The 19,240-nt window shown below is 35.6% G+C and overlaps 1 protein-coding gene across 1 annotated transcript in view; it reads right to left on the reverse strand.

Moving 5' to 3' along the window:
* Positions 1 to 19,240, reverse strand: part of DPYD (dihydropyrimidine dehydrogenase) — a gene marked incomplete at both ends in the record, with an annotated part of 932,092 nt that overhangs the window by 497,630 nt on the left and 415,222 nt on the right. The window contains one exon of the mRNA XM_080690443.1: positions 16,844 to 17,054. Coding sequence (XP_080546569.1) covers positions 16,844 to 17,054 — 211 coding nt within the window. The remainder of the gene's footprint in view (positions 1 to 16,843; positions 17,055 to 19,240) is intronic.

The raw sequence follows: 19,240 nt of genomic DNA on the forward strand, positions 1-19,240 counted from the left end.
TTCCTACCCATTGTGACTAGCATTTGTACCACTTTCTGTTACACTGGGCACTGTGTGCCTTTTTTCAATTACTTTTTTTTTTAACCTTCTATACTCTGAATTCAGGGACTCTGTCTGAGTCAGCCTCTTCTCCACCATCTGGCATAATGGTTGGAACAAAGAATAACCTGATAAATGTTTTGTGGCTTGGAGTTGCCTATTCCAATGATTTAATTTTCGTATTACATATTATTCTGATTATCCTATCTCTAATACTTTTATTGATGCATCATAGTCTCACATCATAATGTAGTTAATAGTGATGGTAACATACATGAACAGAGCAGTTGGTAGGCTTTCCCCCTATAATGTCTTAATTAGTTTTCTTGTTGCTCTATTTTCTACTGTTAGAGAAATGGGTTCTTTGTGAGAAGGAAGCCCAAATATTACTTTAAAAAAAAGAAAAAAAGCTTTTGGCCCAGCATGGTGGCACACACCTGTAATTCCTGTATTTGGGAGGCTGAGCTAGGAGGTCACGGTCAACCTCAGCATTTTAAGGAGAACTTCAGCAACTTAATGAGACAAAACAAAACAAAAATAATAAAAATGTCTGGGGTGTCGTTGGAGGTAGGATGTCCCTGGTTTCATTCTCCCAACACAAAAAATAAAAGGTTTCTACAGAGACAAACATACTATCTAGGGAATTATAGATGCATTATTAATGTAATTTCTTTTGATTAATTTGACTGTTTGGTTTCCTGGCTGTTCCAGTTATACAATTTTGGGGTTGTATATGCTTATAAAATTCAGGCAGAATAAAAGTTTGAATCTGATTTTTCCCCCAGCATGCTCAAGATAAACTTGGGCTCCTCACATCAAATAAAAAGGATGGATGTCAATAACAGCTGTTAGCAACTCCTTTTGTTTCACTTGTATTCTACTGAGAGTTTCATTTCCATTTCCTAAACTGACCAACTAATCAATTCAGAATTAAAATCCTGCAAGCACTTCACCTTGATTTGCTTATTTCCCTGCAATAATTCTATCTCTTTAAGACTCTGAACTCCTTGAAGATTTGATTTCATTTTATCTGGAAGAGATCTCCTCAAGGAGGTCAGTGTTCTTGAAGTAAATATATGGGGATTGTTTTCAAATTCTCTGTTGGATTCCCAAATGCTGCACTTTGATTTGCTTATTTATATTCAATGATACCATCTACTTAAGACCACAAACTCCTTGAAGAAACAGATCATCCTTTAATCTGATTTGGACCATAATCATCATAATTCTATGCACATTTGGGTGCTTAATACTTCTCGATAATGATGAGACAGTGAAAAAAGCAGAAAGGCTGTTGAAATATTTTATATATACTTGTGAGTGAAAGAAATGTTTAAAATGCTGAATGATGCCATCAAGTGATATAAACATTTATAGAAAGGGGTTAAGAAAAATGTCTGACATAAAATCCCCATTTGCTGCATTTAAAGCCTAAATAAAAACGTGCAGAAATCCTATAGCAAATTACACTACTTGTGAAAACAATATTATAAAAATAAGTGAATACTGAAAAATATTTTAATTAACAAAATAAATCAAATGGAAAAGATTTCCTAAATAGAGCTTTAAAAGTAAGCCTATGTGTGTTTGACTGCCATGACTAATTATGTATCCATGTAATGTGTGTTCAATTTGGGCTTATTTAAATAGCAGAAATGCTCATTAGCTGCAGTATATCTGTGAAGCTTCAGTAAACAGTTTAATGGTTTTTATGTTTAACCAATTTCATAAGTTCCTGTAATTTTAGCTTTAGCAGCTCATTAATGTTATTTTTTGATATCCATCATAGGTTTTTTTTTCCCCTTGTCAATCGTCAGTAGGCACACTTCAATGCAAACTTAAAACACACAGTAGAATTGTTTTTAAGAAATTTTAGGCACATAAGTAAATGTCATGACTCAAAATACAGTTTCTTAATATAGAGAACTAGTTGTATTCTCATGCAGTTTAGAAGTATCATTGGTATTGATGTCTAGAGTCAACAGAATTTTTAAATGATAATAATGGAAAATATTTGAGTGATTTCATAATCCTGTGGCTGGTTATGGGTGAGGCATTGCATATATTACCTCTCAGCAGCCTCAAAGAATAGATATTATCTCAATTTTATAGTTAATGAATGTGAAACAAAGAAGTTTCCCAGGTCATACCCTTCGGATTGGAATCTAACTACACATCAGCCATACACACAGAGACTAGAAATATCCAGTGGCATTAGGAGATGCACACCAGGACAGCAGGGTTTTAGATACAGCCATAAGTATGGGTAAAGTTCTAGAAGAATAAATCCACATACAGGTGGAAATAGAACCGGCCACTTTTTAAAAGTGACAGAAAGAACAACTTGAAAACAAGCTCAAAAAGGACAGGAGAATCAAAGTGTCTCTGAGCCATACATACCAAGTTAAGAGATAATTTCAGCAAGCCTCAGATACAGGAGTAATATAAGATAGGTAACTAGCTAGATTTGGAAATCTAGAGCTCAGTAAGCAGTAAAACGATGACAATTTGAATGTGGTTGTAAAGGTAAAAGGCAGAATGTTAAGAACAGGGAATCTGGCAAAGATAAAAGATAAGACATACACACTATTTTTTCCCTCAGTCTTTAATAATGATTGTATATATGAAAACTAAAAGGTAGAGATTGCATTCATTCATTCAATTAGAAAATATTATTTGTCTAATTTCTTTAGTCTGAATCCTACTGTGATACAGCCATAAATACAGTAGCAAGCTACATACGAGTGACCTGTCCTGTGGGCTATATATTTCAGGCAAACAAGTGAGTGAATGACAGGACAATGAAAATGGCTATGGAAATAGCTATATGAACAGGACTGTTATTGGATGAGGAGTGAGAAGTGGAGGACACTGTAGATCCTAGCAGGATGGAGGACTCAAGGGGTCCTTTTTGGCTAGATAAGACCAAGGATGAAACATGGACAATAAGGATGAGCCATTCGAGTGAAGATGACCCAAAGGCAGATCAGTACACGGACAGGAAACAAATGCAAGTGCCTTAGATAAAGGATGAGACACTAACTTAATAGAGAAAGAACATAAAGAGTAGCCTAACTTTAAAAATACTCCATGAACCAGGCGTGGTGGTGCACACTTGTAATCCCATTGCTTGGGAGTCTGAGACAGGAGGATCGCACAGGTTTGAAGCCAGCCTCAGCTACTTAGTGAGGCTCCCAGCAACTTAGTGCGAACCTGTTTCCAAATAAAATATAAAATAGGTCTGGGAGTATAGCCCGGAGGTAGAAAGCCTCTGGGTTCCATCCCAGTACCACACACACAAAATTGCTAATTCATGTGTTTTCACCCTTACTCCACCATTTCTTGTTTTACACCGTATGATCCAGCCAGGTCTACTCCATGTATTTATCTGCCACTTCCATTTAGCTGGAATGTGCTTCCCCTGTCTCTGTTCTCTTGATTCTCACCTAATCATCATCTCTACTACAAATGCCACTATTATAACAAAACAAACAAACAAACAAACAAAAAACCCCCGCAACCTTTTTGATTCCTGCAGCAGAAAGTCCTTTCTGTGCCCTGTGGGTGACGACTGCAATTCATCTCTTCCTCCTTGAGTTTTTTTTGACTGGATGGCAGTTTGACTTACACACATTTTTCCTGCTCTAGGAGACTGCAAACTCCTTCACACAGGTACAGTGTGTTCATTATTGTGAACCTTGGAGAACTTAACAGAATTTTGTGTACTTAATAGAGAATGGAAGGATAGGAAGTTAGATCCCATGAGTATGTAGGAGGACAGATTAGAGGGTGTCAAAATTAAATTGAAGCATTTGGTTATAACACTACCATCAGGGGAGAAAAATGTTTAGATTCCGAGTTACAGGAGTAATACAGAGATACTGGTGATATAATAGCTCATGAAGCAGGATGGCACAAATATAGGGAAAAACACAGATTCATGTTAAACCAATTAAGCTGTCAATATACTTTATGGAGCCTTTGGAAAAACACTGGCTATTTACTAATCCCATATTATATACTATAATATGCTCATACGCTTTCCCATATGTATGGGAAAAATGATGTAAGTAAAATTTGTTTGAAAATACTTTAAAGAGATATATAATGACAAAATAATTTAAGTATGGCTTTCAGAAAAACAAACAAGATGTAATTAGAGAGCATTAATCCATACAGAGTTTAGGCCTGACCCCTCAATGTATGTTAAGATTAATACGGGTTTCCTTCTCTTGCATTGCTGGCCATATTACATTCAAATTGGGCAGTTTTCATAATTGGAGGTAGATATTAAACATAACCCAATGCATTTTTCCAATTTATACGGTAAAGTTTATTTAAGCCAGTGTCTAATTTAACCAAAGAATATTTTACATTATATATGTTGGCTTTTTTATATTGTCCTCTAATCGAAGAACACAAATGCAAAGTAACTCACAAAAATAATCGCAAACTGTACTAGAAAACACTTGTCATTAAGGGCATTAGCATATAATCAGTACCATCATTTTGTAACTTACCTGAATTTTACATCTTGATTTTATACACCTGAACAGTTTAGTGTAGTTTAACACCTCAGAAGAGATCAAGTTTAAGAATAACCTTTAACTATACTATAACTAATTGTTAAAAGACATATGATAAGCTGTAGTCAATAAAATTTAGGGCATCTATAGCATTCACTATACATTGGATTCTATTTACAATGTTTTATGATTTCTGTTCTCTGAAACAATTATTTTATTCTTCCATTTTCTTCCTCCTTTCCCCAACAAAACTTGTTTCATGCTACTGCTCCACTTCTTGTATGTAATCTTTGATTTGATGGAAAACTACTTTGATTTGATTTATCCACTGTCTCCCTGCAAGAATGCATATGATATCAACCACTAGTGAAACCTGGAAAATAAAGATAAGGAAAGGCTCTGAACAGAGCTATTCACTGGGGAAACAAACCTATTCCTATGCAGTTATTAAAGGGAAGTAAAATAATTACAGAAATATCATGTTGTGCTTCAAATAGATGTCTAAGGCAGTTGTAAGTGATGTGATGCTGATTCCAAATCACTTTCAACACTGTTATCAGTTTGACCTCCCTCCTCATCACTTTTACCCTTTAAAATAATTCCAAAGAAAAACTGTGCAAGGATTTCATTATTTTGGATGGTTATTCTACCAAAAAAAATTGCCTGTACTCACACAAGATTCCACTACTTCTTCTTCTCTCTGCACAGAAGATTTTTACAATAGAAAGACAATGCATCTTTCAACTAAAACCATCTTTATGATAATAAGGGTAGATTTTTAAGAAAGCACATTCTGTTTTATTAGTAGGTACCGAGAGTGTTGTTTACCCAAAATATAATTAAAAGCAAAGAAATGTGCGTTAAAGTTGAAGAAGAGTTTATTCTTGTCACTGGGCAACCTAGATCAGAGAATATAGAAATGTTATCCAGGCTTTATAAAAATGAAATGGCAGCAGGAGGTACCATGTGCACATACACATGAAATGGAACTGTCCTTGATGCCATGTCCTCAGAATTTTTGCCAACAGAAACAAAAGCTTCAGTTGGTGTGGGGACACACACCTATAAGTCCAGTACTTCAAAGGCTGAGACAGGAGAATTGTTGTCCCAGACCAGATGCAGCTACTTAGTGAGGTTCTCAGCAATCTAACAAGACCCTATTTCAAAACAGAAGGGCTGAAGTAGAAATGCCTCTGTTCTCAATCCCAGCACAACAAAACAGCAACTACACAAACACATACACAGAAAAAGAAAAGAAAAGAGAAAAGGAAAAGCAAACAAAAGCTTTATAATAAGATAGTTGAGGTGTTCTGGCATTCCAGAATAAATGGCATACATGTTCCTTTACTATACTTTTATAAAAATGCTTATAAAAATAATTCATTCATTCATTCATTCCTCATTCATTCAGTGAATAGTCTGTTTTACAAAATAAGATAAGTTAATGAAAAGACAGGCAAATGATATGTAAGAATTCCCCATGTTTGTTTCCAGTCACACACTATTTTCTTAGTTCTTATTCTGATTCAGTTATTGAATGAATTATCAAATCCAAATGCAATGTGTCACCATTTCTCCCAGATCTATTCTACCTGCTGCATTTCTGAATTCTACCAGTATTTTAAACATCTGATTAGCTCCAGAGTAAGATACACCATTTCCAAACTCTTTAGCAAATTACCAAATCCTGACTATTCTACTGAAAAAATATATCTTGATTCTGAATTTTCTTCTATATTCTCACTTCATCTGTCTTAGGCACTGTTACTTCTGGAAAAAGAAACCGAAACACTATAGCTGATTTCATGGATACTATTCTGTCTTAATTCCCAACCATCTTTTTTCAACATGGCTGCCACCAAGTAATGGGATGTTTATTTTACATTAGGATGCTTCTTTCTATGTGAAAATAATCATTCATTTAACTTCTGTGGTGTCTTGTGTACCACTTTACCTTTATTCAAAAGTTTAAATCAGTGATTTGAATTAATGAATAAATCTGGAAGAAAAATTGGGCTTACACACCAGCTGAGTCCTGCAAACCTGTGTTTTGGGAGCCGCCCACTTCTGTACAAGTTCTTTTTCTTCCCTCATACTGAAAGTTTTACTGGAGAAGCTGCTTATAAGAAAATGTCTTTGTTGGATCCACCCTAACAGATAATCCCTTGATTTTTAACTCCCAAATATTTGAAGAATTTTAAGATAGTGAAAAATCTAAGCAGATAGAAGGAAAATCTAACACCTGGCAGAATTACTTCATTCAAGAAGAAGATGTCTCCAATGTTTAAACTACCATGTTTGTTCCTGGGCTGTCTATAAAATAAAATTCAGTTCCCTAGCTTAGCACATAATCCTTTGACTCCAAAGGAATCTATCTTCAAATTTCCTGCCATCTCCTCCCTGCCCACTTGCCAGCTTTACATAACCATACCATATGCTCCTGCACACCAGATTCCTCCCATAGCCTGTCCACATGTGGTCATTTTGCCAGCCCATACTTTTGTATCGGATGTCCTTTTTAACAAGAAACCTTCTATGTAATCCCTAAAACCTAGTGTACATATATATATATATATATATATATATATATATATATATATATATGCCTGTTTCTGCCAGGAGCTTCAGGGGCAAAGACTATCTTACTCCTGCTTGTATTCCTAGTAATAGGGAGACACCAGGGAAAGGTCTTTAGCATAGCTGTACATCAAGAAATGTTCATTATAGAGAGACTAACGAGGACAACAATAGTAGAAATTATAAAATAAAAAGCTTCATTTTAGAAATAAAAAATGAAAAATTCATACTTTTTATGAATATGAGAACATGCAGAAAATAAGTAGGTTGACAACAACTTTCTAAAGACATGCTCCTTTTTTTTTTACAGCTTTTTAAAAATGACTGTAAAATGACTACTTAATCTAACAGTGTGGTGTTAAGTAAATTGCATAATCTTCCCAAGGCTTCTCTCCCTTCCACCCCCATTCCACCTGTTAATGCCTACACGTCACTCAAGCTTCAACTACAACCCACTTCCTCAAGGAAGCTTTCCCGAGCCCTTAGATCTTCAACTTCTTCCAGAACAGTGTATCGAAACTGTGAGTCTCCTCTGTTCACCTGAGTTTTCCTGGAGGTAAGGTTCACATTTGCCTTTGTACTACTTCTTTCCCCATCACCTAGCTCAGAGCCTGAATTATCAAGCTAACAAAGCCATTAGGTAAACAACTGTGAAATGAGAGAACCAGAATGTACATGATCGTTTAGATTCCTCTCATCACATTTGGAAATAAAAATAAGGAAAACCCCAAGGCAAGCTACTGTCTCATATATATGCAGTGCGTAAGGCTGCACTGATCACTCTAGTTTCCATTCTATGTCATTCCTTCTTAGTCCTCTTGCCACTTGTGAGTCATTTCCTCTAAAGTCAAAAAGGACTCCTCTTTGGCAATAAAGTACATTATTTTTTAATCTGCTCTTTGAAACCTCATTGCAAATATTTCTATTTATAAAATTGCATAGGGCAGCAAAAACTTTGGCCAGTTATGATAGTTTCTCACTCTGGTAGTTCATTCTTTCCCCTCTGCTTTTATTTTTCTAAGAAAGAGGAAGGATTATGCAAAATAAGGCCAAAAGAGTGAAAAGTTATCTAAAGAAAATTTTGCTGAATCTCTAAATCACCAATAACTTCTGAGATAAATGTTTTATAGAATTTGAGAAGTGAAACATGCTGGTAATAACACAATAAAACAAAACAAGAAACATCCTCACAATAAGGGGTTTTGAGATGTCTCGGTGTTCTTAATTTCACTGGCAAATTAACAAATAAGTAGCATTTTATTAAGAAGCAAAAAATAAAGGAAAATAAAAACCATGCTGATTTCAGGTCTTTTAACTACATGTAACTATTATTATTGTGTACTTGACTCATTTCAAGCTCACATTAAAACATTTTCATTTTCAAAAGTTTTTTTTTTTTTTTTTTTTTTTTTTTTTTTTTTTTTTTTTTTTTTTTACCAGTGGCTAAGGAAAAAATGAACATGTTTAAAAGATTGCAGAATTTCCTCATTGCCGGATTCTTAGGCACACCACTTTTTACCTAACTGGCAATTTTTAGTTCTGACTTAGGCCAGAACAAGGCCAATTAACTCATGGCCTGCACCTTTTCTCAGCATGGGGGAAAGTGAATCAAAGCTATAATCGAAGTTGGTATTGACAGAATGCTTGATTTACCCCATGAGGCTTTCAGAAACTTTTCTGAGGGCCTCCTAATAAGAGGGCTTGAGGAGTGAGTTTGAAACCTTTCTTTCTTTTTTTATTCCTCCAAAACATTCCCTTATGGAACTAATTGCAATTAATGCTATCAAGGGAGTTGGTTTCCAAGGGTTGCATTAAAGATTCAGAAAGACCTGGGTTTTGTGTTTCCTTGTTATCTCCACGTCCTAGCGAGATGAGCAGAAAGGCATTGTCTGCGTTCCATGGAGGATGCTGCTCCTTCCTGGCTGGGGCTCAGGCCTCCTTTGGCTGTGCTTCTTGGGCTCAGCCCGGCCAGCACACCCTTAAAAAACCCCATCGGAGCCCTGCAACACTGCACTTAGGTAGCTTTGTTACCAGCCAGCTATAGTCCTAAACACAGATTCTTAACCCTGCTTGTATATATATATATATCATCAAGTGCTAAGTATTTTTAGAAGTGTTTCTTTCCATCTTAAAAATGTGCAATCATCTTAGGGTCAAACAGACAAAAAATCTGGCCCAATTTCACCATTTTTATGGTGATCTGAGATTATAAATTTATTTTTATATAATTACAGAGGGCAGAATTACAGTAGGTCTCATGGGGGAATTAGAAAAAAGGGATTTAGCTTTTCTTTTTTTTGCCATGCTAATGGATTTTTAAAAATAAGCTTTTATTGGTGTATTATAATTATACATCATAGTGAGATTCAAAGTGATATAAACACACATGCACACAGCACTTGAGCGAGCTTCCCTCTGCATCTCACCTGCCCCCCATCCCCACACATGTTTGATACTGGGAGCCATGCCTTCACATAAGGACGTAGCATTATTAGAACCTCTCCCTCATCAGTTCTCTTCCCTTCTCTGTTTTCTCCTGTCTCCTTTCTCCTTCTACGATTCTAGTACCCTTTCTATTCAAGCAGCATTTCAACATTTTTAAAAGGAGGAACCAAATTTAATCACCAAATAAGCATGGGATCGAGGGAGGTGGAGGGAATGGGATGGGGACTGGATGAGGGCTAATTGGATGATGTGTGCTTGTATATCCTCTCAAGTCTTGTACTCCAATGTGATTGATATATGACTACAATGCACCAATTAAAAATAAATAAATAAATAAAATAATAAAAATAAAAAATAAAAAATAAAAAGAGCTGGGGATATGCCTGAGTTAAATGCCCTGGGTTAAATCTCTCTGTCTTTCACACACACACACACACACACACACACACACACACACACACTAAAAATACAGTTATTAGTTTAAAGTAATATTAATAAGCCATATACATGTTAACATGCTACCATTAATGAAAAATAACTATTTTCCTAAACAAAAAATAAGGGAATGATACTGCTTTGAGTTCTTGCAAATCTCTTGAATGTCAGGCTTAATAAAAGATGGATAAATCTCAAGAAAATAAAAAGTAAAAATAAATAAAAATAAAAAACGCTTTGCTCTTTAAACACCTCCTGTAGAAACTCAGAATGGGGATTTATAACAGCTAAACATTAATGGAAAGAAAATTACATTTCACAGTATAAGAAAGCATCATGATTGATTAAAATATTTTAATAGATGATATAATTACAAACTGTACAATCTTTCCTTACAAGTAGACTCGCCAACTATATTAAACATATCCTCACTTAGAAGACATCGAAACAAGAGCATCTGCTTTGTTTGTGTACAAAAATATATTGACGGAGCTTTCAAGGCCCCTGATGAAGGCCTGACTTTTAAATGCCTTTTTCTCTCTATAATATTTATATCATTATAAGGGTGTAATATGGCTCAATTTGATTTTAAATATGATTTATTAGCCAATAATAAGATCTAAAACTTAAGACATACTTATTATGTACTAGGACTACATATAAATTCTTTACATGTATTATTAATTCACTTACTCATAAAATGACCATAGGAAGTAAATACTCTAATCATCCTCCAGAGACAGTGAGGACCAAGAAGTTCAAAGAAACAGTGGAACTCCCCGAGAGGACCAAGTGAGGGAGGAAGGATGTCAGGATTCCAGCTGAGCAGCCTGGCTCCAGAGCCGATATACCAGACGGACTCTAATTAGTATAATATTCACTGAATTACAAAGAGCGCAATAATTGATGCCAAAATAGGGAAAAATTGGTAGCAATAGAATAATAGGTTTTTCCCTGTTAACATTTTCTACGAAAAATAAACCCAACCATCTTGGTTGTTGTAAAACAATCAATATGTTGTTAAACAACCACCAAGATGTAGTAGTGGGGATTTGTTTCTAGTACTGGGGATTGAATCCAGGTGCATTCTACGTCGGAGCTACACCACCACCCTATTTTTTATTTTGAAACAGGGTCTCACTAAGTTACGGAGGGCCTCCCTAAATAGCTGAAGCTGGCTGTGAACCTCTGATCCCCTTGTCTCCGCCTCCTAAGTACTGGGATTACAAGTGTGCACCATTATACCCAGCTAAAAATTGTATTTTTAATCAAATTAATATCCTGAAATGAATCAAGTCAAATGCACCAGATATACTTGTGCATCTCTTATGGGTACATTAATATGTTGAGTTGCAACTGTAATTCCAGTAAGATATAAAAGTATGGTCCTTGAACTCTTGGGCTTTACAGTTTAATGTGCAGATAAGTAGTAACAAGTTCTGGAAGACTGAAGAATATAAATCATTCCAAAGTTGACTTGAGTACAGAATGAGAGGGCAGTCGTGGTACTGCACAGGGACGAGGTGCAGAGGGCATGGCGTGGGCTGAAGCGGCCTCACTGTCTGAAGGCAAATTCACAGGAGTGTGGGACACCGCCAGCGTGACTGCCTGCTTTGGAAATGTGAGGCCTGGGGTTGGTGAGCATGGGAAAGCAGTCCTCTTATCAATTCAAAACTCACAGAAAAGATAGAAGAAACATGACAAGTTACAAGCAAACTGATACAAAATTTAAAATAAAACTTAAAAAAAATACCGTTCATGTTTAGACTTCTTATACTGGGTATACATCGATTTTCTATAATATATATATATATATATATATATATATATATATATGCATATGTAAATGTGTATACACAAATATATGTATATGCAAGTATAGCCTTTCTCATTTAGCACTGTAATGAAAGATTCAGTTGAACTGTTCATATAAGCACAGGCATGCACACACACACACACACACACACACACATATATGTTTGGAATTTTCCAGTGAAGGATAATATTATTGGAGTGAAAATGCCAGAAGTACTTTGTGCTCAATTTTTTGGTAGCCTTTACAAATTAATCTAGAACAATAAAATCTCCACAATGTGATTTGGACTCGCATATGATTAAAGGAAATTTTTTAAAAAGTTAAAGAATTTTTTTTTTTGCGGGGGAGTACTGGGTATAGAACTCAGGGGCATTCTGTCTTCAAGCAACAACCCCAGCCCCATTTTTTATTCTTTATTTTTTTTGAAATAGGGTCTCACTGAGTTGCAAAGGGCCTCTCTCAATAGCTGAGGCTGTCTGTGAACCATGATCCTCCTGTCTCAGCCTCTCAAATGCTGGTGTAAAATGCATGTGCCACCATGCCCAGTTAAAAAACAACATGTTTAAAAGATAGAGCTGGCCGGGCATGGTGGTGCACGCTTATAATGCCCGCGCTTGGGAAGCAGAGACAGGAGGATCACGCTGGTTTGATGCCAGCCTCGCTGGCTTAAGAGACCCTGTTTCAAAATAAAAATATAAAATAGGTCTGGGAGTGTAGCCCAGAGAAGGGTTTCCAGGAACCCCAGTACCACCAAAAAAAAAAAAAAAAAAAAAGATAAGCTACACTCAGTTTTTCCCAGGAAAGATACTAACATGTCAGAAAACAACTTAGAGATTAAAATTTTAATTTTTAGTGGTGGTGCACGCCTGTAAACCCAGCATTAGGGAGGCTGAGACCGAGGACTGCGGTTCGCAGACAGCCTCAGCTACTTAGTGAGGCCCTCCATGACTCAGTGAGAACCTGTTTCAAAATAGAAAAAAAAATAGGGCAGGGGGTGTAGCTCAGAGGTCAAATGCCCCTGGGTTCCATCCCTAGACCCACACATTTTTTAATTTATTTTTTCTTACTTTTAATGCTATAGTTGTTTATTTTATTATTAATTTTATTGGTGAATTGCAATATTCTATCTCTGAACGTATACCAGCCCTATTTCTTTGTTTTGAAACAAAATCTCACTAAGTTATAGAGGATGAAATTAGAAATTAGAAGCCAGGCGTAGTGGCACATACCTGTAATCCCAGTAATTGGGAGGCTGAGACAAGAGGATCTCAGGATGGAGGCCAGCCTCAGCAATATGTGAGATTCTCAGTAAACTAAGGAAACACTGCTTCTGAACAAAAAAGAAGGGTGTATCTGGGAAGTAGTATCATATATATATATATATATATATATATATATATATATATTTAATCTTTTTTTTTCTTTTTTGTGGTACTGGGGATGGAACCTAAGGGCTTTTTACCTCTGGGCTATACTCCCAGACCTATTTTTATATTTTATTAGAAACAGGGTCTCACCAAATTGCCGAGAGCCTCACTAAGTAGCTGAGGCTGGCTTTGAACCTGTGTGATCCTCTCTCTCTCTCTCTCTCTCTCTCTCTCTATATATATATATATATATATATATATATAATTTATATATAATTTATATATAAATATAAAATTTATATTTATAGATAGATAAAATTTTATATATAGATAAAATATATATAGATAATATATAAAATTTATATATATAAATATAAAATTTATATTTATAGATAGATAAAATTTATAAAATTTATATATAGAGAGTATATATATGTGTGTATATATATATATATATAGAGAGAGAGAGAGAGAGAATGAATCTGGGATATGATTTTAAATTTTGGACACTGGAAAATTTAAAGCACTGTGTAAAATAAGAGCAAACTGAGTAACCCACTTTGGGGAAATCTGATGAGGACTTCCCTTGTTTTGTGCATCTCTCTCAATGGATTCTTTACTTTTCCTGGTAGTTCCTAGGTCTGCCAACCCCCCCCCCCCCCGCGTAGTTTTAAGTACAGGGAATTATTCATTCATCTTTGTACTCTTGGAGATACAGTTTGGATCCTGGCAATCGCCAGGCACTCACTAAATAGTGTCAGGTGCATGGACATAAATATGGGATAAAAAGAGTTCTTCTGAGGCAGGGAAAGTAGAAAACTAGATTTCAGAGACATTGTAAACAGAAGTGAAATGCTAGCTGCAAATCTAGCCATACTTGGCATACAAAAAATGTTTATTAATATATTTAGAGCAATGACTGCAGGCATATATAAATGACTAATATAATAGACTCCTTGAATGAGTGAAATATATAAGAGAAAATGGGCACTGTTGAAACTTAGAAAATACTAAAAAATATAGGTGCAGGTAGAAAAGCACTCAGTAATAGGTTTAGAAATAAAAAGCTAAGAGAAATAGTGAATAAAATGTAGTAGATAATCACAGTACGCAATAATGATGTGCAATAATTTTATTTTCATGGCACTTTCACATTATTTTATTTTAATTCTGACACTAGTCCTAAGAGGTAGGGAGAAAAGGTTTTATTATGTTTGCTGGGTGTTTTTGTTTATTTGTTTTTAATGGATGAAAAAGCTGAGCCAGAGAGAGAGAGAGAGAGAGAGAGAGAGAGAGAGAGAGAGAGAGAGAGAGAGAGAGAGAGAGAGAGAGAGAAACAAGTGGGCAGGAATGCAAAATGAACCTTTTAGCTCTTCCAGCCCCTCCTCATTTGGAAAAGAGCCCCAGTTCACACAAACACTGCAGGACCCAGGTAATATAGATAATTCAATATGAGGATAATTTCTTCATGCAATTCATTTCAAATGGGGACGGGGAAAATGGCACAGAAAAGAACCCCATTTTCCTTGAGCTCTCTAAACATAATACATGTGAAACACTGGGAGAAGCAGAAGTAAGGAAATAAAATACACAAACAAATCCTGCAATGAATGTATCAAACAAACTTAAATAGATAAATTTTTTCTTACTTTATCGTTTAAATACTCAAAACTACACACAGTGGAATTTTACTCGGCTATAAAGAAAAAGAGAAAATCACGTCATTTACAGGAAAATGGATGGAACAAGAGAATATTATGTTAAGCAAGATGAGCAAGCCTCAGAAAAATTAACAATTGCATGTTTTCTCTTCTATGTGGGAGCTAGAGAGAAATGGGGCAACAAAGGGAAAGAGTCCAGTGGAGGGATGGAGAGTGCTTAGGAACGGGGCGGGGGGACCTGATGAAGGCAACAGTTCAAGCAATGCTACGTACATACAGAAAATTATTAATACTAATCTCAATGAAATACATGGGGAAGGGGGAAAAGCAGGGTGCATCTGGAGGGAAACACCACGAGACATGTGCATGTACATTCCTACCACTTTACACCTCATTAATATGAATAATTACAGCCCACCAATAAAGTATAATGAAAATAAATATTCAACGATAGCCAGGCACCAAAATCCCTTCTACCCTCTCTATACAAACATACATACACACATAAACGCACACACAGACATAAATTTACCAAAATTTAAGAATTTAAGATTATGAAATGGGTTTGCTATGTTTTGAACCAATTACTTAGGTTTGTTTAAGAAACAAATATATAAAATATTACTAGGGTTGCCAGTTGTGGAACATAAATTTTGATAGGACAATCAATTATTTTTGATAGGTAAATCATCAATAGAATTGCTAAACGCTGTTCAAGATTTTGTACAATTTTTGGTGGTATTCAGAGTAGTAAGAACATTGTAATTTTTTAGATAGATGAATTCAATTTACACACTGTTCTCTCTTTTTCTATCTGAACTTGGTTAATGAGTAAACAAACCACACTGTGACTATGTCTACATATCATATAAACATTGAGATGAAAAGCGACAAATTCAGGCCATCATCCAGCTATTTAAAAACATTTATCTTGATGACATTAAACATCTGGATGTTTCCAAATACCAAGATGTTTGACATCCTACAGATAAAATATCCTGATGACTGGTTAAATTTTTACTTCTCTGTTGCATAAAAATACACATTTGCATGTTTGTAGCTTTCCCTATTTCAGACTCAAAATGTTAAGTTTAGCATGGATATAGTAGGATGTTGTAGGTAGGAGTCCTCAAGTTTATATTATTATTATTATTATTATTATTATTATTATTATTATTATTGTTTGTATTGAGTCTCTGTGCTACAGAAACACCTTTTATTTCCTCTCAGAAAAGAGTTATTTCAACAATGTAAATTAAGTTACAGGATTTGCAAAATGAAGGTGACAAGATACTTTAGCTATCATTAACACTGGCTCACAAAGCCACCGTGTTTGTGTTTGGGTGTGGGGGACGTATAACAAAAAGTAGTCTTAATTGATCAACTTGATTGATTGATTGAATTAATATGCTTTATAAAACGTTCCATCTCCACTGTATTTTTAAGCATTTTGTTCTTCCTTGTAACACCTCCAGTTACAACATCCAGACTAAAATACAAGAGTTCAAACATTCTAATTTGATGATGTCGATGTTCTAGTGATGCGTTGTCTTGAGTATCATAGTAAACATGAATTCTGGTGTGGGAAAAGCTATTCATTAGATACTAATTTATCTGTGTCATTGAAGATGAGTTGTTCCAACCTCTCTGCTAAATTTTCTTGCTCTAGTCTAATTGAAGAGAAAGTCGTTTTTTCAAGGAAACAAGGCAAACCTCATTATAAAGTAGATTATATATTTTGCATGTCAGCTTAAAAGAAAGATTAATGTTCTTTGCAATTTTCACCACTTTAAAAATAATTCTGTATCCATATTAAAAACCATTTCTAAGCCTTTTTAAATCAAGATTGCTTGCACTTCATACCAGAAAAGGGAAAGGCATTTTAAAATAAAAAACAATTTCCTGAAAGCTGGAAACTATCAGGGCACTGAAATAACAGACAATTGCATAACCCGTTTCAGGTTCAGAGTTTTGTACCTTTAGGATCACTCAGAACTGAGCCAAAGGCGCTGATGACCACGTCAGCTCTCAGGCGGACTATCTGATCTTCATCTACATTCCATTTTCCAGTTTCATCTTGCTCTGTCCGAACAAATTGCATCCCAACAATTCTCCCACCTCTCACTATAACCTTCCGTGGGGATAGGAAAGGCAAAAATTCACACTTTTCTTCTTTAGCCAGCTCCATCTAAAACAGACAAGAGGAGGGACCTTAAAAAATATTTCCTAGTCCATACAATAGTTTAGTTTTAATTCAATTATGCACACTAACACTTATATAAATCAACATAAGCTTTTCCTTTCACCAAAGCTGAGTTTCAATGACCAGCTATTTATTATTAATAATTTGTAAATCTCTGATTACTCAGGAAGTCTTTTATTTTTCCCTTTTCATCCTTTTAACTTTTTTATATGGTTTTGTGACTATAGAAGCCTGGTCACCTATTGTTTCACTTTAATAGGTTAAGCTCTTTTTAAAAATAATTATGCCACCTATGAAAATAGGTGCTTCTGTTAATTAACAGACTGTGGATATCTAAGCTGAAAAAAAGTCATTAAAGCCAGTGAGCCGATCTGTACAAGGATATGATTACTATAGTAGGTAGGAGAAAAGATCACTAGATAAACTGTGTGGAACTAAGAAATAGATAATTCTTCTTCTATAAAAGTATAGGAACATTTTTTTATAGAAATATTTGAAGAAAGAGAGACAAGTATACTCCTCCCAATAAATGTCCACTTTTTCCTCATCTCTTCTACAGTTCATTTGGGCATAAAATAAAGATATCCTGGTTTCCTTCCTTATGTATAAAAGGATGCTGGGCATGGTGGCGCACGCTTGTAATCCCAGCATTCAGGAGGCTGAGACAGGAAGATGGTGGTTTGCAGACAGCCTCAGCTACTTAGGCCCTCTGCAACTTAGTGAGACCCTGTTTCAAAATAAAGAATAAAAAATAGGGCAGGGGGTGTGGCTTAGAGGTCGAATGTCTCTGAGTCCCATTCCCAGACCCACACAAAAAAATAAAAATAAAAAAAAATAAATAAAAGGATGCCCCTTTGTATAGAATGTTAATACATACTTATTGGATTATTTTCCACCTAAAGTTTTTGGAGAAATCCAAGCCTTTGTCAATGAAATCTGAACTAGCATGTTTACTTGTGTGTGTGTGCATGTGTGCGTGTGTGTGTCTGTGTGCACGCACGTGTGCACATGCACATGTGCTTGTGTGGTACTAGGGATTGAACTCAAGCCCTATTTTATTTCATAGTCTGAAACAGGGTGTCACCAAGTTGACCTCACTAAGTTGCTGAAGCTAGCTATGAACTTGTGAGCCTCCTGTCTCAGCCTCCTAAATACTGGTATTACAAGTGTGTACCACCATGCCTGGTAGCTATTAACTCTTTAACAATAGAACAAGAGTCTGTTGTAAAATTTCATTTTTCAGGCATGTACCACCATACCTGGCACGGCTATTCTTTATTAAAAAAAAGCAATAAATATCCCACTGAAGAGGTCTTTCTCATCTCCGTGGAACCAGGTGAATTTTTAGTAGGACCTCTGATAAGTGAGATTAAGAAGGAAAATGTATGAGGTTTCAAATACAGATTTATATGAGCTAAGCCAGGTATGGTGGCACATGTTTGTAATCCCTGTACCTGAGAGGCTGAGACAGGAAGATAGCAGGTTCAAGGACAGCTTCAGCTAGTGAGACTCTCGGCAACCTAGCAGGACCCTGTTTCAAAATAAATTATGGCTGGTGGATTAGCTTGGAGGTATGCCCCTGGGTTTCATCCCCAGTGTTAAAAAAAAAAAAAAACAAGCACGCGTGCGAGAGAGTTATATGAGTTAAATGAAGACGGAAAATGAGACATAATGAAACCTGCTCGATGTACTCGTCTTCCAGTAATCTCTTACTAGCCAGTGGTTCCAGTTGGGCATAAACCTGCATCACCAGGAGCGCTTGCTGAACAGACTGTGTGGTACCACGCAGCCAAGAGTCTTTACTTCTGTAGGTTTTGGTGGGGCCTGCAAATGTATATGTCTAAACAATTCCTAGGTGATGTGTTGCTACAGGTCCAAGGGTGATTGATACTGTGTACCACTGTCCTATGAGGTTGTATCAAACTGACTCAAAACGTCAGTGTTCTATAGCATGAGTTTTCAGCAATGCTAATATTTCTCCAAAGAAATATAGCATATAAACAGAAGTATATCTATAGTATTTAAAATATAACAGGTTATATGACTAAAGGAAAGTACCTAAAATGACTTCCCAGGAGAGAGAGTTTATAAAATATTTTGAAAGCTCTGGTCTATACTATATATTAGGATGAAGATATTTAGTCATTGTTTTATTTAGGTTTCTTAAAAAA

This window comes from Muscardinus avellanarius (genome assembly GCF_963383645.1).
Source record: "Muscardinus avellanarius genome assembly, chromosome: 3".
Taxonomy (NCBI): domain Eukaryota; kingdom Metazoa; phylum Chordata; class Mammalia; order Rodentia; family Gliridae; genus Muscardinus; species Muscardinus avellanarius.